Source organism: Schistocerca cancellata, chromosome 1, assembly GCF_023864275.1.
Source record: "Schistocerca cancellata isolate TAMUIC-IGC-003103 chromosome 1, iqSchCanc2.1, whole genome shotgun sequence".
Lineage (NCBI taxonomy): Eukaryota > Metazoa > Arthropoda > Insecta > Orthoptera > Acrididae > Schistocerca > Schistocerca cancellata.
Window position 1 is genome coordinate 656014177 of NC_064626.1, and position 17012 is coordinate 656031188.

Sequence of the window (17012 nt, forward strand, 5' to 3'; positions counted from 1 at the left end):
CGCGTAAGTGAGGTGCGATTGACAGGAAACCTCTCCACTTTATCAGCTGAACAACCGCAGCAGTACTGCCCGCACCTACACCGTATGACCTTCTCATTTCTATTAAGAGCGCACCAAAATTGCCCAGTACTTGTGTAAGTAATGTACCGAGTTTAAAAGCGGTGTCCCGGTGGGCAGGGCAGAAGATGTCGCCAGCAGCAGCGGCGGTCCCAGCAGGTCGGCGAGGAGTGTGGACAGGACAGGGCAGGGCAGGGCAGGGCGCGCGGCCAGCTGAGTACACAGCTCGACCCGCCGCAGGAGAAAGTGATCCCCCGGCGACACGGCCACACACCTCAGCTGCCCACCACACTCACTCCCTCCTCACTTTGTCCCACCAATATTGTCTCCTCTCACACACATCTCGCGAAACGACCACGATAATAAAATAACGAAAAAGAAATCGAACTCATACTGAAGTTTAAGGCCAGTCTTTCTCACACTATAACACGGACCCAGATGCCAATGCACATGATTGACCTGGGAAGAGACATCAGATGAACTAGTGTCACCAGAATGTATTGATCAATAACACAACAAAGTAACTCTTAATCGTAGTGGGTTGGGTTGGTTGGGGGAGGAAACCAGACAGCGAGGTCATCGGTCTCATCGGATTAGGGGAGGATGGGGAAGGAAGTCGGCCGTGCCCTTTCGCAGGAACCATCCCGGCATTTGCCTGGAGCGATTTAGGGGAATCACGGAAAACCTAAATCACGATGGCCGGACGTGGGATTGAACCGTCGTCCTCCCGAATGCGAGTCCACTGTGCTAGCCACTGTGCCACCTCGCTCGGTCTTAATCGTAGTATTTTTCACCTTGTCACTTCTCTTGATTTTTCGTACTCGATAGGCAGTAAACTACTATATATACTTCGTGATCAGACCACCTATTTAGCGCTGTCAGGGAGGAGACGGAACGGGGGGGGGGGGGGGAATGTGTTTGTGTGTGTGTGTGTGTGTGTGTGAGAGAGAGAGAGAGAGAGAGAGAGAGAGAGAGAGAGAGAGAGAGAGTCAGTGTGACGAAATGCTGAAGGCCTCAATGCAATAATGATGGGAAATTTGTCTCCAGAAATTGTTCCGCAAGTGACTTTTTCAAGTACCGACTTCAATTACTAATATTTACCCAAAAATAAATTTTTGCACATGTAAGAAATACATTGCTACAACGGTGATTAACATCCGAGTCAGACACTTTAACCTTTCCTTTTATTATTAGAATTTAAATGGAAAACATGGTTTCTTGTGCAGCATCCATAACACACAATGTTGCGATCTATACATCATTAGCACCTGCCCCTCCGCCAAAGGTTCGAGTCCTCCCTCGGGCAAGGGTGTGTGTGTGTGTTATCCTTAGAGTAAGTTGGTTTAAGTTAGATTAAGTAGTGTGTAGGCCTAGGGACCGATGACCTCAGCAGTTCGGTCCGATAGGAACTTCCCACAAATTTCTAAAATCATTAACATCTCCAGAAGATGTTTCACCACTATTTGTTTCGCATATCGTATACTAGGAGCACATTCTTATCTTTTTATAACTGTGTCGCGCATAAGCCCTATATCTTCAATAAAGGAAAAAAAAAACTGGAGCGGCAGTCTTTCGGCTCACTCTGAAGATGGCTGAACGTTATACAGCCGAAATATTAGAAGCAGAAGGAGAATTCTTGCGGCTGCACACCCGAAACTTAATGGAAAAGCTTTTGCGCCGCCAAAACCTGAAGATTCACATTACCAATTGATGTCTGATTAGCATCAAAATCAGAGCAATGTCGGGGCCAAAGAAAAAGTAGTTGAAGAGGGGTGTAAGACGGTTCCATGCATCCAGTCACGAAACTAAAGCATAATGGGTTTGTAGGCCTGCAACAATTACAACGCTGCCTCGGAACGCGCAACCTGGCTATTATTGATATACTTTCTTGTCCTCCATCATCAGCTGTCTTAGCCACACCTTATTGCCAGAAAAAACTACCTCCAGTTGGAGGAGCATACTTAGCTAGCCTGTGCCTGCGGCTAGAGCCAAGCCGTGGAGCCATCTCACCCACGTCACACTGCGCCATTGCATCGATGAAACTCGGCGTCCGCATCCGTACTGTGAGCGGCATGTCGAACCGTAGTTCGTAAAAGACTACAGAGTGTGGTTGACCAGCCTTACCCATTGTCGAATACAGGTTCCGTCAGTCCAGTTATACCTAAGTTCTCCAGAACTGTTACCCATCGCTCGCATGAAAATATTACTGGTCTTTCTGATGCGTTTTCTGTCAGCATGCTCCATGAATATCCATCGAAGATGCCAGTGAGTTACCTCTAGCGCAAAAACCGTACATCCTGATTATAACGGCTTGTACAAGCTTTGTTCAAGATACGCAGACACCAGCCCTCCTTAAGAAAATTAATCCGTCGGTATTCGACATTATGAAAGCCACCAAAGAAACCTAAATCTCGCGAAGAAGGTAAAATTACGTCGGTAAAAGGACACGCTATCATGGGAAGACTAATATCAAACATCGATACGCAGTAAAGGGAAACATGGACTAACACAGCCAAACGTTCCACGAAGCTCCGGTTTCACGCAATTAAGGCAAATAAAAAGTTTGTAACTCCCATAATTCACATGTCATTTAATCGTGTATCATTCTCCAGTCATCTTCACCGGGTACACGTTCGAGCTAAAAACTTATTGTGAATGTGAAAGAGTAATAGTAGGAGATATCAGTCACAATTTTATTTCGAATTTAAACTGTATACTAGAAATCTCATTTCATACAAAAGTTGATCAGATCTCATCAGCCGTTACCAACTAATGTGGCAGCTCTCCTTCAACAAAATAATACATCAGTTTTAAAACTAATTACGAAATTTTTAAATAAATGTAATCTTAACCTGAAAAATCCTAGATTATTCCTAAAATACCGAGAGCTGTCTGTATAGCCTTCATAACAAAATCAAAACAAAAAAATCATACAGCCTGAAAATGACCTTTACGCTGGAAACGACGTATTGGGTAGTTGCAATCAATTTGAGTGGGAAGGAGAGCCTGGTCCCCAGCACGAATCCGCCCGGCGGACTTAGGTCGAGGTCCGGTGAGCCGACCAGTCTGTGGGTGGTTTCTAGGCGGTTTTCCATCTGCCTCGGCGAATGCGGGCTGGTTCCCCTTATTCCGCCTCAGCTACACTATGTCGGCGATTGCTGCGCAAACAAGTTCTCCACGTACGCGTACACCACAATCACTCTACCACTCAAAATGGCTCTGAGCACTATGGGACTTAACTTCTGAGGTCATCAGTCCCCTAGAACTTAGAACTACTTAAACCTAACTAACCTAAGGACATCACACACATCCATGCCCGAGGCAGGATTCGAACCTGCGACCGTAGCGGTCGCGCGGTTCCAGACTGTAGGGCCTAGAACCGCTCGGGCACCCCGGCCGGCCTTTACCACTCAAACCTAGGGGTTTCACTCGTCTGGTGTGAGAAGTTCCCTAGGGGGGTCCACCGGGGGCGGATCCGCACAATAACCCTGGGTTCAGTGTGGGGCGGCAGAGGGGTGTAGTGGACTGCGGTAGTCGTCGTGGGGCTGTGGACCACTGCGGCTGCGGCGAGGACGGAGCCTCTCCGTCGTTTCTAGGTCCCCGGTTAACATACGTTCATACAATACAATACAATCAATTTTATGGGTAACCATTGCTCTGTCAGCCGAGTGGCCACATCGTGTCCCAAATGGAACTCGAATACTAATTAGTAACTCCCACCGCAGCACGACGCCTCAAACTACTGCTCCAGCACTTACCGAAAATTTTCCTTGACGAGAAGGCATTCGTGTCGCCATGACTTTCCATGCCACAAAGGATGAATTAATGTAGAGGATCCTTTCGCATTCCCCCTACCGCACATCTTTTTATACCGGAGAATTTCCATTACTTTAGGAATCCCAATCAGGGACTGGGTAGTTTCTGATAGTTTTATTGGTAAACATCGTGCGGGCTGCCAAAGCAATTCGTCATGACCACAAAGGCCTCGGATACTAGCAAATCCGACGCCACCCGGTCACAGCAAGTGTCCACAGCACGGCAACGGCGAGAGCTGATCACGGAGGAATAAACGGGTCCCGCGCCGGATGTCTGCACGGCGCCGTTCCGCGCCGCTCCCCATGCCTGCCCCACGGAAGACGCCGGCCTGCCTGTTTACCCTGGAGCAACACGGAAGCTCCGCTGCTTGTTGGCTGAGAGACTGCAACCCTGCGGTCGCCAACCTCGCCGCCCAGACAGCCGTGACGTCGACACAGCTCCGACCTCAAACCTGTTGACATGTGCATTAGGCGACAGCGCGTGCTTGCGAACGCAGCCACTGTACCGCCAGAAGTTGTCGCGCGTGCGTCTTCAACGAGGACGGGACTCGTTTGGAGAACTTTACCGTACAGCTGTAATCCCAGCAACAGAAATACATTTTAGCATCTTGGACAAAACGGAAATGTTACATCAGTTCAGGGAGTATATCGACATGTAATTGACATCGTGTGTTAAAACTGCATTCGTGCTCTTGCGCGCGGAGACACGCGATCGAAAACGTCACGTAGTCTGGAAAACACACACACACACAAACAATATGAGAGAGAGAGAGAGAGAGAGAGAGAGAGAGAGAGAGAGAGAGAAAGCCGATAGAGACAGAGATGTCTGCTGCGTCCAGTTGAAAGTGTTGATTATGAAGAGCCACGCTACAGTGCACACGATTATCAAAATTTAGAACGGAAAGAGGAAGGAAACGCATGTAAGGTTTATGCCAGTACAGGTAAAGGGAATATTTCTTTGTGGCAGGTTAGAATTACTTTCAAAGTTGACCAACAGGCAGATGACAGGTAAGTTAAATGCTAAAATTTATCGTTGAATGTTTACAATTTCAAAAGTAATCCCCTCAACTGTTGATAAGTTAAAAGACAAGACGAGCAACTCACTCCCATCGAAAGTTTCAAGACGGAGACGTACATTCGTTGTATAATCGAAGTTGCTGACTGATGCCATTTACCATATTTTCTCCAAGTCGCTAGAAACGTGAGGGCCTTGCAACGTAAGAATAGGTATAGAGTCTTGCACAATTCGAAACAGTTGCTGGGTATGCAAATTTCACTGGTTTTGTGACATGCCATTGAAATAGATATTGGACACTAGATGCCAACCGCGTAGAGAAGACTAAAATGAGATCGCCTTTCTTGTGTCTCAATAGGATAATCGCTATGCAGGTTACTTCATGAGTAATAACTCTCCAGTAGGACATTACAGCGACCAAGCGATTTCAATTTGCGGGCAATTAAAACACAGTAACGAAATTTACAATTGTCACGATTTCAGTTTTTCAAAAATGCCTCTTAAAGAACATAAAACATTACTCGATATGCATATGATTACGGTCGCCACAAGAGAGACTCTCCTGGTACGCGGCCGGTATTGCGTTACGTGTTACTGTGCTTCTGCAAAATAACATTTTGGGCGAAAGAAGTATGACACCGCAATAAGTTCAGTACGAAGTAGCTCTCTGTAAGTAAAAGAATTTGCTCCAGATAAGTATACGTGTATGAACTACTTATCGGCATCTCTGCGTGGAAATTTGAACATGCTGCAGCGAAGCCGTAGAATCGCGTCAAAGCAGGGAGTTTAATATTCTCCTCTGGTACAAATGGGCTGATTTATGTCGACAGGCAAGATCAAAAGCTTGGCGGTAATTTGCTCTGCCTCTCGCTACTAGACTTTAATTTGTAGCGAGGCAGAGAATATAACTAGTATTGTTCGTCAGTACGCACGTTTTAAAGTGGAATAAACACTTATTGCCAACAGATAGAGTTATCTACCCTAATTTTGTCAACACAAAGAATAATACACACATAAAAACAAGTTTTGGAGCCGGCCGAAGTGGCCGAGAGGTTCTAGGCGCTACAGTCTCGAACCGCGCGAACACTACGGTCGCAGGTTCGAATCCTGCCTCGGGCATTGATGTGTCTGATGTCATTAGGTTAGTTAGGTTTAAGTGGTTCTAAGTTCTAGGGGACTGATGACCTCAGAAGTTAGGCCCCATAGTGCTCATTTGAGCCCAAGTTTTGCGTCACCTTGGTTCCCAGGACTCCTGAAGCTACACGTTGACAGCGGATATTGAACCACATACACAGTCCCTTTGACTGTTCAGAGATATCACTAAACCCTCTCAAACATGTAAATAACCATGCATGAGCAGCGCCTATTAGACGGAGTGTGTCCGACAGCCGATCAGTACCAGTCATTCCACCAGGAAGGAGGTACACGGCTTCTGTTGTCTGTATTTCAACCATGCCTAGACGGTCAATATCGCGGTTCGATCGCGTCCGCATTGTTACTTTGTGCCAGGAAGGTCTCTCAACAAGGAATGTGTCCAGGCGTCTCGGATTGAACCAAAGCGATGTTGTTCTGACATGTAGGAGATACAGAAAGGCAGGAACTGTCGATGACATGCCTCGCTCAGGCCGCCCAAGAGCTACTACTGCAGTAGATGACCGCTACCTACAGATTATGGCTCGGAGGAACACTGACAGCAACGCCACCATGTTGAATAATGCTTTTCGTGCAGCCACAGGACTTCGTGTTACGACTCAAACTGTGCGCAATAGACTGCATGATGCGCAACTTCACTCCCGACATCCATGGCGAGGTCCATCTTTGCAAGCGCGACACCTTGCAGCGCGGTACAGAGGGGCCCAACAACATGCGGAAGGGACCGCTCAGGATTGGCATCACGTTCTCTTCACCGATGAACGTCGCATATGCCTTCAACCAGACAATCGTCGGAGACCTGTTTAAAGGCAACCCGGTCAGGCTGAACGCCTTAGACACACTGTCCACCGAGTGCAGCAAGGTGGAGGTTCCCTGCTGTTTTGGGGTGGCTTTATGTAGGGCCGACGTACGCCGCTGGTGGTCATGGAAGGCGCCGTAACGGCTGTACGATACGTGAATGGCATCCTCCGACCGATAATGCAACCGTATCGGCAGCATATTGGCGAGGCATTCGTCCTCATGGACAAAATTCGCACCCCCATCGTGCACATCTTGTGAATGCCTTCCTTCAGAATTACGACATCGCTCGACTAGAGTGGCCAGCACGTTCTCCAGACATGAACCCTATCGAACATGCCTGGGATAGATTGAAAAGGGCTGTTTATGAACGACGTGACCCACCAACCACTCTGAGGGATCTACTCCGAATTGCCTTTGAGGAGTGGGACAATCTGGACCAACAGTGCCTTGATGAACTCATGGATAGTATACCACAACGAATACAGGCATGCATCAAAGCAAGAGGACGTGCTACTGGGTATTTGCAAACAAAAAAAAAAAAAAAAAAAAAAAAAAAAACAAAAAAAAAGGCGGAAATGATGTTTATGTTGATCTGTATTCCAATTTTCTGTACAGTTTCCGGAGCTCTTGGAACCTAGGTGATGCAAAACTTTTTTGATGTGTGTATATACTGAAGTCAATTCTTGACTCTTACATATTGTCAACTGGGATTCCATTTGATTATATCCCCGCTCATTGGTATTTGCTGCAAAGACTCGAGACTTCAACAGCCTACTGTGTTCACTTAGGACAGTAAATGAAACATCTGAACTTGGGCAGGGGTAATAAACGTCGTCGAATGGCAGCATTAAGCCCAACATTCTCTCAGTTACTAAAATATTGTGCTTGACATTGATGCATTGGAATAGATTATGTAGAGAGCAGTGACTCTTCCTATTTGTAGTTTAAGTGAAGGTTTAATTTCCCAACAGCACATCAGACACTAGAGACTATTTGTACAATTTCCTATTCGCTTTGGAGTTGTACTGTTTCCATTTTCAAACAGAGCGTTTGATGTAATTTGCATCAATGCGAACACTGGCCTGGACGAATGCGGAAAACAGAAGTAAACATGCAACAAAGATGGCCAAAACGTCGCTATCACTGTGATCTGTATAGAAAGGCTGTTCCCGAATGTTAGAAAAAGTCTACGGAGTCGACGGCTCCAAACTGCAGAATGTATTCAGCTCTCGTATTCTACCAGTTGGATCTCAACGCTGCCCCCCTCGCCATGTAGTCCACCCTTCTGACGTAGCAGCGTGCCAGCGTGCCTACATCGACGAGAGGCAAAGAGCAGCGACGACTTCGGCAGGTGGCCGCAGATTCCGCCTGCGCCGACCGCACTATTTCGCTACCTCTCGTCACGTGCACCAGTCGTATACAACGGTGACGTCACCACCATCGGTACAGTTCATTGGAAGTTCAGCAAGATTTCATCATCGGCGGAGCAAAGTGTTCAGATTCCCCGACAACCAGCAGTTTATTAGCGACAGTCTGGAGACAGTCTTCATCAGTTCTCGGTCAGAGGGCATCAACTACGCAGGCCGGATTTCACGATAACAACAGCTAGAAGAGAGCTGCCACCGGCGCGAAATCGGCAGTCCACAAATAAATCGTCCATGAGGATGACCTGGGCAGCGACGTAGTAACTTTCTTCGAGAAGTGACTTTTCGTTTATAGAACTTTTTAGTTGTCAACCGAGGCTCTGAGCACTATGGGACTTAACATCTATGGTCATTAGTCCCCTAGAACTTAGAACTACTTAAACCTAACTAACCTAAGGACATCACACAACACCCAGTCATCACGAGGCAGAGAAAATCCCTGACCCCGCCGGGAATCGAACCCGGGCGCGGGAAGCGAGAACGCTACCGCACGACCACGAGCTGCGGACAACCGAGGCGGATTCACAGTTGTTTGTCTGAACTAGATGTACCATGTGTGAATGTTACAGTAAACAATTGATTGTGTATTTGTTCCAATCATTTGTGGGTAGCAGTGTTGCAGAACGCTTATTATAGTGTCTATATGGCGTAACAATAAGAAGAATAAAGTTGCAGTAAAGGGCACATCAGCTGTATCGATGCATACGAGTTCTACAGCGCAGGATCGTGTAAGCTGATACATCTGTTACCACGTAAATTATATAGCTTTGTCATTGAGTCTAATTCCTTTCGCAAAAATGTTATCTAAAAAATGGGAAACAAGTGATTCCGGTTTGAGTAGGACTCGCGATGACCATGGATTTACAAGAACCAACAACAAAATCGCCTCTTAAACATGTGAAGTACTAAAACTTTGTATCAGAGCACCAAATCTGTTTTAATGAAGCATGATATTTCTAATTGAAGAACTTAATTATGTGTGGTAGGACAACTGTGCTTCAGTTTTTAATAAAGTAGTCCATTTTCTCTCAATACGTCAGGCCACCATCAGATTATAAAAAAAAAGCATATTAAGTCAGTATCACATACATAAAATTGCCTTTAGCTACGTCCAGCAGTACCACAGTAAGCGAAAGCCTAAAAACCTGGCGCGATTGATAATCTCGGTCCTGTACTTTGATACTACACATTACAATGTTATATTATCTGTTGTGCCAGCAGATTTTTGTAACTTTTATTTTCCATGCTATTGCCGGACGTTGCTAGATAGGATTTTATGGACATGTCGCTCATTTAACGTGCTTCCTTCCATAACCTGAAGACGGTGCCACTCATTTTGCAATTACATCTGCATAATCATATGTCACAAAGTTCTTTAAGTATTCTAAAAGTCATGGACACAAATTACGTTAAACTATTTCTAATGTTGAAATCAACAGAAAGACTAAAATCAGTAAAAAGGCTACACAAAATAAAAGTAAAACACTACCCCAACTTTACAATTTGAGTAAATGAACAATGTGTTTTGAGAAACTATCGTTGCAACGGTACTTGTTTTACTCTACAACGAAGATGGGAACTTTTCTTCGCAAACTCCTCGCAAACGAAAGAAATGTGGGGTGTCTATAATGACAAAACTATAGCGTACAATGAGTTACTGACGAATTAAGTAAGAGGAATTATGCTCGAAATGTGTTGCGTGTCTAGTTTTATTTCTGCAGAGCGTGACAAAGAAAAATTACAATGTTAATTTTGTTTCGGTGAAATGACCGTTGGTGGATAGTTTGTGTGATTATGGTGATGATGACGGTCATGACATTTGACAAACACAAACATCGGAAATGTCAAAGTGTGTGGCGGCGAAATTACCGATGACGTAACGCTGAGTGCCGCATCAGAACTGTGGGCCACAGGCCGCTGTCTGCCGCTTCCAGCTGGAAATACCAATGTTTACGCTTTCTCTGTCGTGCAAACAGGTGCCAGTTTTCCTTCGACAAAAATCTGTGCTGGGAGCATGGAGATTTTCCGAAGCGTTAGGAAGACCAACGCACCCTCGTACCAGATCTCGCAGCTGACGCCTGAGGCTTATTTTACTGGAGGAAGTCATGAATGTTAATTAACTAGCGGGTTGCAATATTAACAGTAGCTTTTATATCTTTTACCTGTAAAGATGCCGAACACTGAACCATACTACGGAAGTATACTGCTCTCAGGTGTAATGAAGTTAAAAATCGGTGAGCAACTGCTTGGTGTTTAGAATATTTGCCAAGCATAGATGCACTTACGTTTGATTTACTTCATTTTCCAATAAAAATTTGGAGAGGTTCTGGGAAGAATGCGTAGGGGCACGAGAGCATAGTTTTTCTGACTGGTACAGGCGAAATACACATACCCTGACTCAAAGCATTTCATTGTCTGGACATCGAAACAGCGCGCTGACTCTAGTATTTGCCTGATCTAGAGCTTCCTTCCTTTTTCGCCCGCAATAAGCTCGGCGCATACTCAGCAATTCACACTTAAGTACCTGGCAGAGGGTTCATCGAATCACTTTAACACCATTACTCTACCGTTCCACTCCCCAACAGCGCGTGGAAAAAAACGAACACTTAAATATTTCCATCAGAGTTCTGATTTCTCCACATGTAAGTGGGTGTCAACAAATGATTTTCGCTTTCGGAGGTGACCGTTGGAGATTGAAATTTCTTGAAAAGGTCTCGCCGCAACGAAAGCGCCTTTGTTCTAAAGATTGTTGAAAACTCGTGTATCATATCCGTGACACTCCCTCCCCTATTTCGCGATAATACAAACCGAACTGCCCTACTCTTCGATGTTCTCTGTCAATGCCATCTAATAATGATCCCATACTTCACAACAGTACCTATCAGAGGACGAACATGCCTATCACGCTTATCATTATTTAGAATCAACTGCCGCTTTCCACACCATAAGTACAACCCAAACAGGCGAAATAAACGTACCCTGACTCAGAGCATTTCATTGCCTGGACTTCGAAACAGCGCACCAACTCTAGTATTTGCCTGCTCCACAGCTTCCTTCCTTTTTCAGTCCCAATAAGTTTCGGCGCATTCATCTGTATATGTTGACACGCTCCTGAATTTGCCAAGGACTAACTGTCAAGGCATACCTGCTGTCGTGGACGGTGAATAAGTAACCAAGGCGTAGAGAAGCAAATGAAGTCATTCAACAGAGGAACGGCCATTGGACCTGACACGATACCAATATGATATCATATAGAGTGTGCGAAAGAACTTACCCCTCTTCTAGCAGCAGTTTACTGTAGCTCTCTGGAGGAGCAATGATTGGAAAAAAGCACAGGTCATTCCAGGTTTCAAGAAAGGCCATCGAACAGACGCAAAAAACTACAGGCCTGTATCTCTGACGTCATTTTGTTGTAGAATTTTGGAACATGTTTTATTCCCATGCTTTATGACCTTTCTGGAGACCGAAAATCTCCTATGTAGGAATCGTACAGGGTGTCACACCCGGCTCGGCTTGTTCGTCCACGAGACGCAGAAAGTAATAGATAGCAGCACTCAGGTAGATGCCATGTTCGTTGACTTCCAGAAGGCGATGGATACGTTTCCACACTGCCCTGGAAGGAGCAAAATAAAGGCGTACGGTATATCATACCACCTGTGTGATTGGATTGAAGAGTATCTCGCTAACGAAACACAGCATGTAATTCTTAACGGAGATATATCTTCAGAAGAAAAAGTAACTTCGGGCGTATCCCAGGGGATTACTTTCCGCAGTATTTACACATGTCCTACTGGGCAGTGTTATAAGTCCCATGAGGGTTTTAGCGGATGGCAGTGTTGTATACAGCGAAGTGTGAAACTGTCGCAGAATGGAGGAAGGCCTACAACGGATTGACGCTGGAGAGACTATAAACGTATGTAGCGTATGGTGCATAAACAGGCAAATAGACGCATTACTTTTTGCTTGCACAGTTGCAGAACAATCAGTGGAAGCAGTAAAAGCATTTAGTCCACCAGCAAAGGGGGTAACTTACAAAATCCTCGTTCGACCAAAAGTTGAATATTACTCGTCATTCTGGGTTTAGTACCAGATAGGATTGATATGGGAAACGGAAAAAAACGACATAAGAGCAGCGCGTTTCGTTGCAGGTTCATTTAGTAAGTGCGAGAGCGTCACGGAGATGCTCATTCAACTCCAGTGGCAGGCAACGCGAGAGAGGCGTTCTGCATGTGGCATGGTTTATGTCAAAAGCTCCGGGAGCGCACGTTCCTGGAAGAGTCAACCAATATTTTGCTTGCTTGCTTGTACGTATATCTCGCGATAAGAACATGAAAATAAAATTAGAGAGATTCCAGTCCACAGGGAGGCCTACCAACATTGGTTCTTCCCGCGAACCATTCGCGACTAGAACAGGGAAAGGGGAAAACGACACTGCTACACAAAGTACCCTCCGCGACACGCCGCAAGGTGACTTGCGGGGTATAGATATAGATGTAGGTGTAGAATATTATTATTTTTTTTCCCCCTTAAACATGGCACTCGAAATTTTCCCATTTTATTGCCTTTCCATTTTCATTCTTTGTACAACAGCCACAAATTTAATACATTACTGCACTATGTACATTTTTCTAAAGGTTCTGCGTAAAGCGTTACCACAATGAGTAATATCGTAATACACTACTGGCCATTAAAATTGCTGCACCACGAAGATGACGTGCTACAGAAGCGAAATTTAACCGACAGGAAGAAGATGCTGTGATATGCAAATTCTTAGCTTTTCAGAGCATTCACACAAGGTTGGCGCCGGTGGGCGACATCTACAACATGCTGACATGAGGAAAGTTTCCAAAACCGATTTCTCGTACACAAATAGCAGTTGACCGGCGTTGCCTGGTGAAACGTTGTTGTGGTGCCTCGTGTTAGCAGGACAACTGCGTACCATCACGTTTCCGACTTTGATAAAGGTCGGATTGTAGCCTATCGCGATTACGGTTTATCGCATCGCGACATTGCTGCTCGCTTTGGTCGAGATCCAATGATTGTTAGCAGAATATTGAATCGGTGGGTTCAGGAGGGTAATACGGAACGACGTGCTGGATCCCAAAGGCCTCGCATCACTAGCAGTCGAGATGACAGGCTGTGACATGCCTGTAACGGATCGTGCAGCCCCGTCTTGATCCCTGAGTCAACAGATGGGGACGTTTGGAAGATAACAACCATCTGCACGAACATTCGACGACGTTTGCAGCAGCATGGACTATCAGCTCGGAGACCATGGCTGCGGTTACCCTTGACGCTGCATCACAGACAGGAGCGTCTGCGATGGTGTACTCAACGACGAACCTGGGTGCACGAATGGTAAAACGTCATTTCTCCGGATGAATCCAAGTTCTGTTTACAGCATCATGATGGTCGCATCAGTGTTTGGCGACATCGCGGTGAACGCACATTGGATGCACCTATTCGTCATCGCCATACTGGCGTATCACCCTTCGTGATGGTATGGGGTGCCATTGGTTACACGTTTCGGTCACCTCTTGTTCGCATTGACGGCACTTTGAACAGTGGACGTTACATTTCAGATGTTTTCCGACCCGCGGCTCTACCCTTCATTCGATCCCTTCGAAAACCTACATTTCAGCAGGATAATGCACGACCGCATGTTGCAGGTGCTGTAATGGCCTTTCTGGATGCAGAAAATGTTCGACTGCTGCCCTGGCCAGCACATTCTCCAGATATCTCACCAATTGAAACGTCTGGTCAATGGTGGCCGAGCAACTGGCTCGTCACAATACGCCAGTCACTACTGTTGATGAGCTGTGGTACCGTGTTGAAGCTGCATGGGCAGCTGTACCTGTCCACGCCATTCAAGCTCTGTTTGACTCAATGCCCAGGCGTATCAAGGCCGTTATTACGACCACAGGTGGTTGTTCTGGGTACTGATTTCTCAGGATCTATGCACCCAAACTGCATGAAAATGTAATCACATGTCAGTTCTAGTATAATAATAATTGTCCAATGAATACCCGTTTATCATCTGCATTTCTTCTTTCTTAGGCAGTAGTGTACGTGTCCGCAACCATTGTTCCGTAAATGCTGGTTGTCCTCTGGTTTTCGACAGCGGAAACAACCGACGGTTGACGAGTAGTACGAAGAGATGGCAAGGAGGGACTAGAGAACGATTCCGGAAAAGATAGCATGTCTTTTTAACTTTTTGGAAGGGGCGTGGGTTGACGGTGCCAGTTCATTTCGCTTCAAACAAAAATGTTGTAAAAAAGTCTGAAATGTTATTTGGGCTGTTGATTTTTCGGAGCAGAGGTATTTGAAATTGTATAGTGTGTGAATGTGGGCTGGAGAGGGAAAAAAAGTCGAACGAATTGGTGGACAAGAAAGCAGAAGTAATAAGGGAATTGGTCAGTACCATAGCAAAGAGAAAAACTAAATTCAGTGGTAACATCAAGAGCAACAATGATTTCTCCACCACCATAGAGGATGGAAATATTTTGTGGAAGAAAGAAAGACCTCGGAAGAATCATCTGGATTCTCTGAAGGATGGACTTAGATTCAAATAGGACGCCGGTACGCCGAACTGAAACGCTTGATAATGACATTGTAAGTCGGAGCTGGAGTCGTGTTCAGACCCCCGTCTTTCACATGTTGGATGTTGTACGGAGGGAAAGGAGTGACGAATTGGAATCTCGGCCCAGCACACAGTGCCACAGAGGTGGCTTAGAAACACGCAGCAGTGGCGCTTCGGCGAGAGCGGCTGACGCACCTGGGCCTGCGTGAAGAGCACCCTCCGCTTGCGGCGCTGCGCCAGCGGGAACTGCATGGGCTTGGTGTCGGCCGTGACGCTGCACGTCGACAGGCCGGCCATGTTGCCCATGTTCATGTTCATGCTCGCCGTCGCCGCCGAAGACCCCATCAGCCGCGAGACTGCAACACCACGCCTCCTCTCAGCAGCGCACGCAACCGCCATCCTCCACACACATTGCGTCTCTATGGGTAACAGTAACAAACTACTATAAAATGGCAAACAAGAACATTTGAAGAGCGGAAATGTCACACTTCCTAAGTGCCATTTTTTCGCAAAACGTATCTTCAGTGCTATTGTGTTCTCAGCAGTCTGTTGCATGTCTCTAGAATTGTTCCAAATACCAAAATATGGAGAAAACTTTCCCAAAATTCTTTACTAGATAGTGCATGGCCCCTTGTGCCAAGCAGCGCTTCCCTCTAGTGTTCCGAGTGCCATGCATTAAAGTATTTGTTCTACAAGATTGTTCAGTCAGCTAAAGCTGTGAACCCACTCCATGTAATTCTAATGAATATACTCCTTTCATTTTAAAGATGCCGCTGGAACACTGTTGTCAATGTTGTTGATAATTCTTCTGGGTTATATGGCCGTGGTCCATGGAATTCCGTGTTGTTGATAATTCTTCCGGGTTATATGGCCGTGGTCCATGGAATTCCATGGAGCACGGCCATATAACCCGGAAGAATTATCAACAACAGTACCATCCGATCGTGAAAGCCTTCATTGTATGACTGTTGTCAATGCAGACGTGTAAGAACTGCAAATCCACCATGATAAACGTGTGTCATACTCATAAAAATTCTTAACTTCATACTTCATCTGAAAGAATATCCATGTTTGTCAGCTACAAAACAGAAAGACTTGTCGACCATGTTGCCATTTCTTCCTGAACAGCAGACGGAATTCTCCACTAAACTTTGCATCATCTGATCCCAAGAATGGAGATGTGTAGGAAAAAGAAGTCAAAACCGAGAGAGTTTTTCCTTGAATTTAATTTTGTTATTCTCTTCCAAAAGATGCGACAAAAGATTTTTTGCTGCCTACGGTTCTACCAGTTAGAAAACGTATTGCTGTATTTTTGTACTTCTATTATCATAAATAAAACTAGCATCCCAAAATTTATGGCTCTTGAAAGAGAAGTCTCTTATTGGCACTTTGAACCAATCGCTTTCCTATTACTGCACCTACAACGTTCGTAATAATTTTTTTCCAATTACTGTCACTATTATTCGCAGTGATGAGACACATTCTTTATTAACTCTCCCGGCAAATGTAAGACATAACACTTACAACGTTTGACCTTTCCACTCTTCAGTTACCTGTATCTGTCATTTTCATTATCTTCCACGACACACTTCGAGGGGTTACAACATCATATTCAAGTGAATCCGTGGACGGATGGGGATGGAGGCCCTCGAAAATGTTGTGGAGGATGATGAAATTGACATAAACAGATTGCTTTAACATCTTTTTACATCACAAATAACAGAAAAGAAAACTGAGGATGTGTCAGATGACGATCTGTTTGGCTTTAGGAAAGATGAAGGCATCAGACAGGCACTTATGACGTTGTGTGTGAATTCCTAAGGTATGAAACTGCTGAGGTCATCGGTCCTAGACTTACAAACTACTTAAACTAACTTATGCTAAGAACAACACACACACACACACACACACACACACACACACACACACACGCCCGAAGGACTCGAACCTCCGGCGGGAGAGGCCGCGCAGTCCGTGACATGGCGCCTCAAACCGCGCGACCACTCCGCGTGGCACACTTCTGACGTTGACTCGATGAAAGGACGCAAGACTTAAGAAATATCAAAATGGTACAGCATTTGGTGACCTCGAAAAAGCGTCAGACAGTGAAAATTGTGTAAAATGTTCCGAATAATTAGTGAAATAAGTGTAAGCTATAGGGAAAGACG

General features: G+C 45.5%; 1 protein-coding gene across 1 annotated transcript in view; it reads right to left on the minus strand.

Annotated features, from left to right (window-relative positions):
* LOC126092125 (homeobox protein Nkx-2.4-like) overlaps window positions 1-17012 on the minus strand; it is a 324924-nt gene that overhangs the window by 160451 nt on the left and 147461 nt on the right. The window contains exon 3 of the mRNA XM_049907612.1: window positions 15040-15200. Within this exon, the coding sequence (XP_049763569.1) occupies window positions 15040-15200 (161 nt within the window). The remainder of the gene's footprint in view (window positions 1-15039; window positions 15201-17012) is intronic.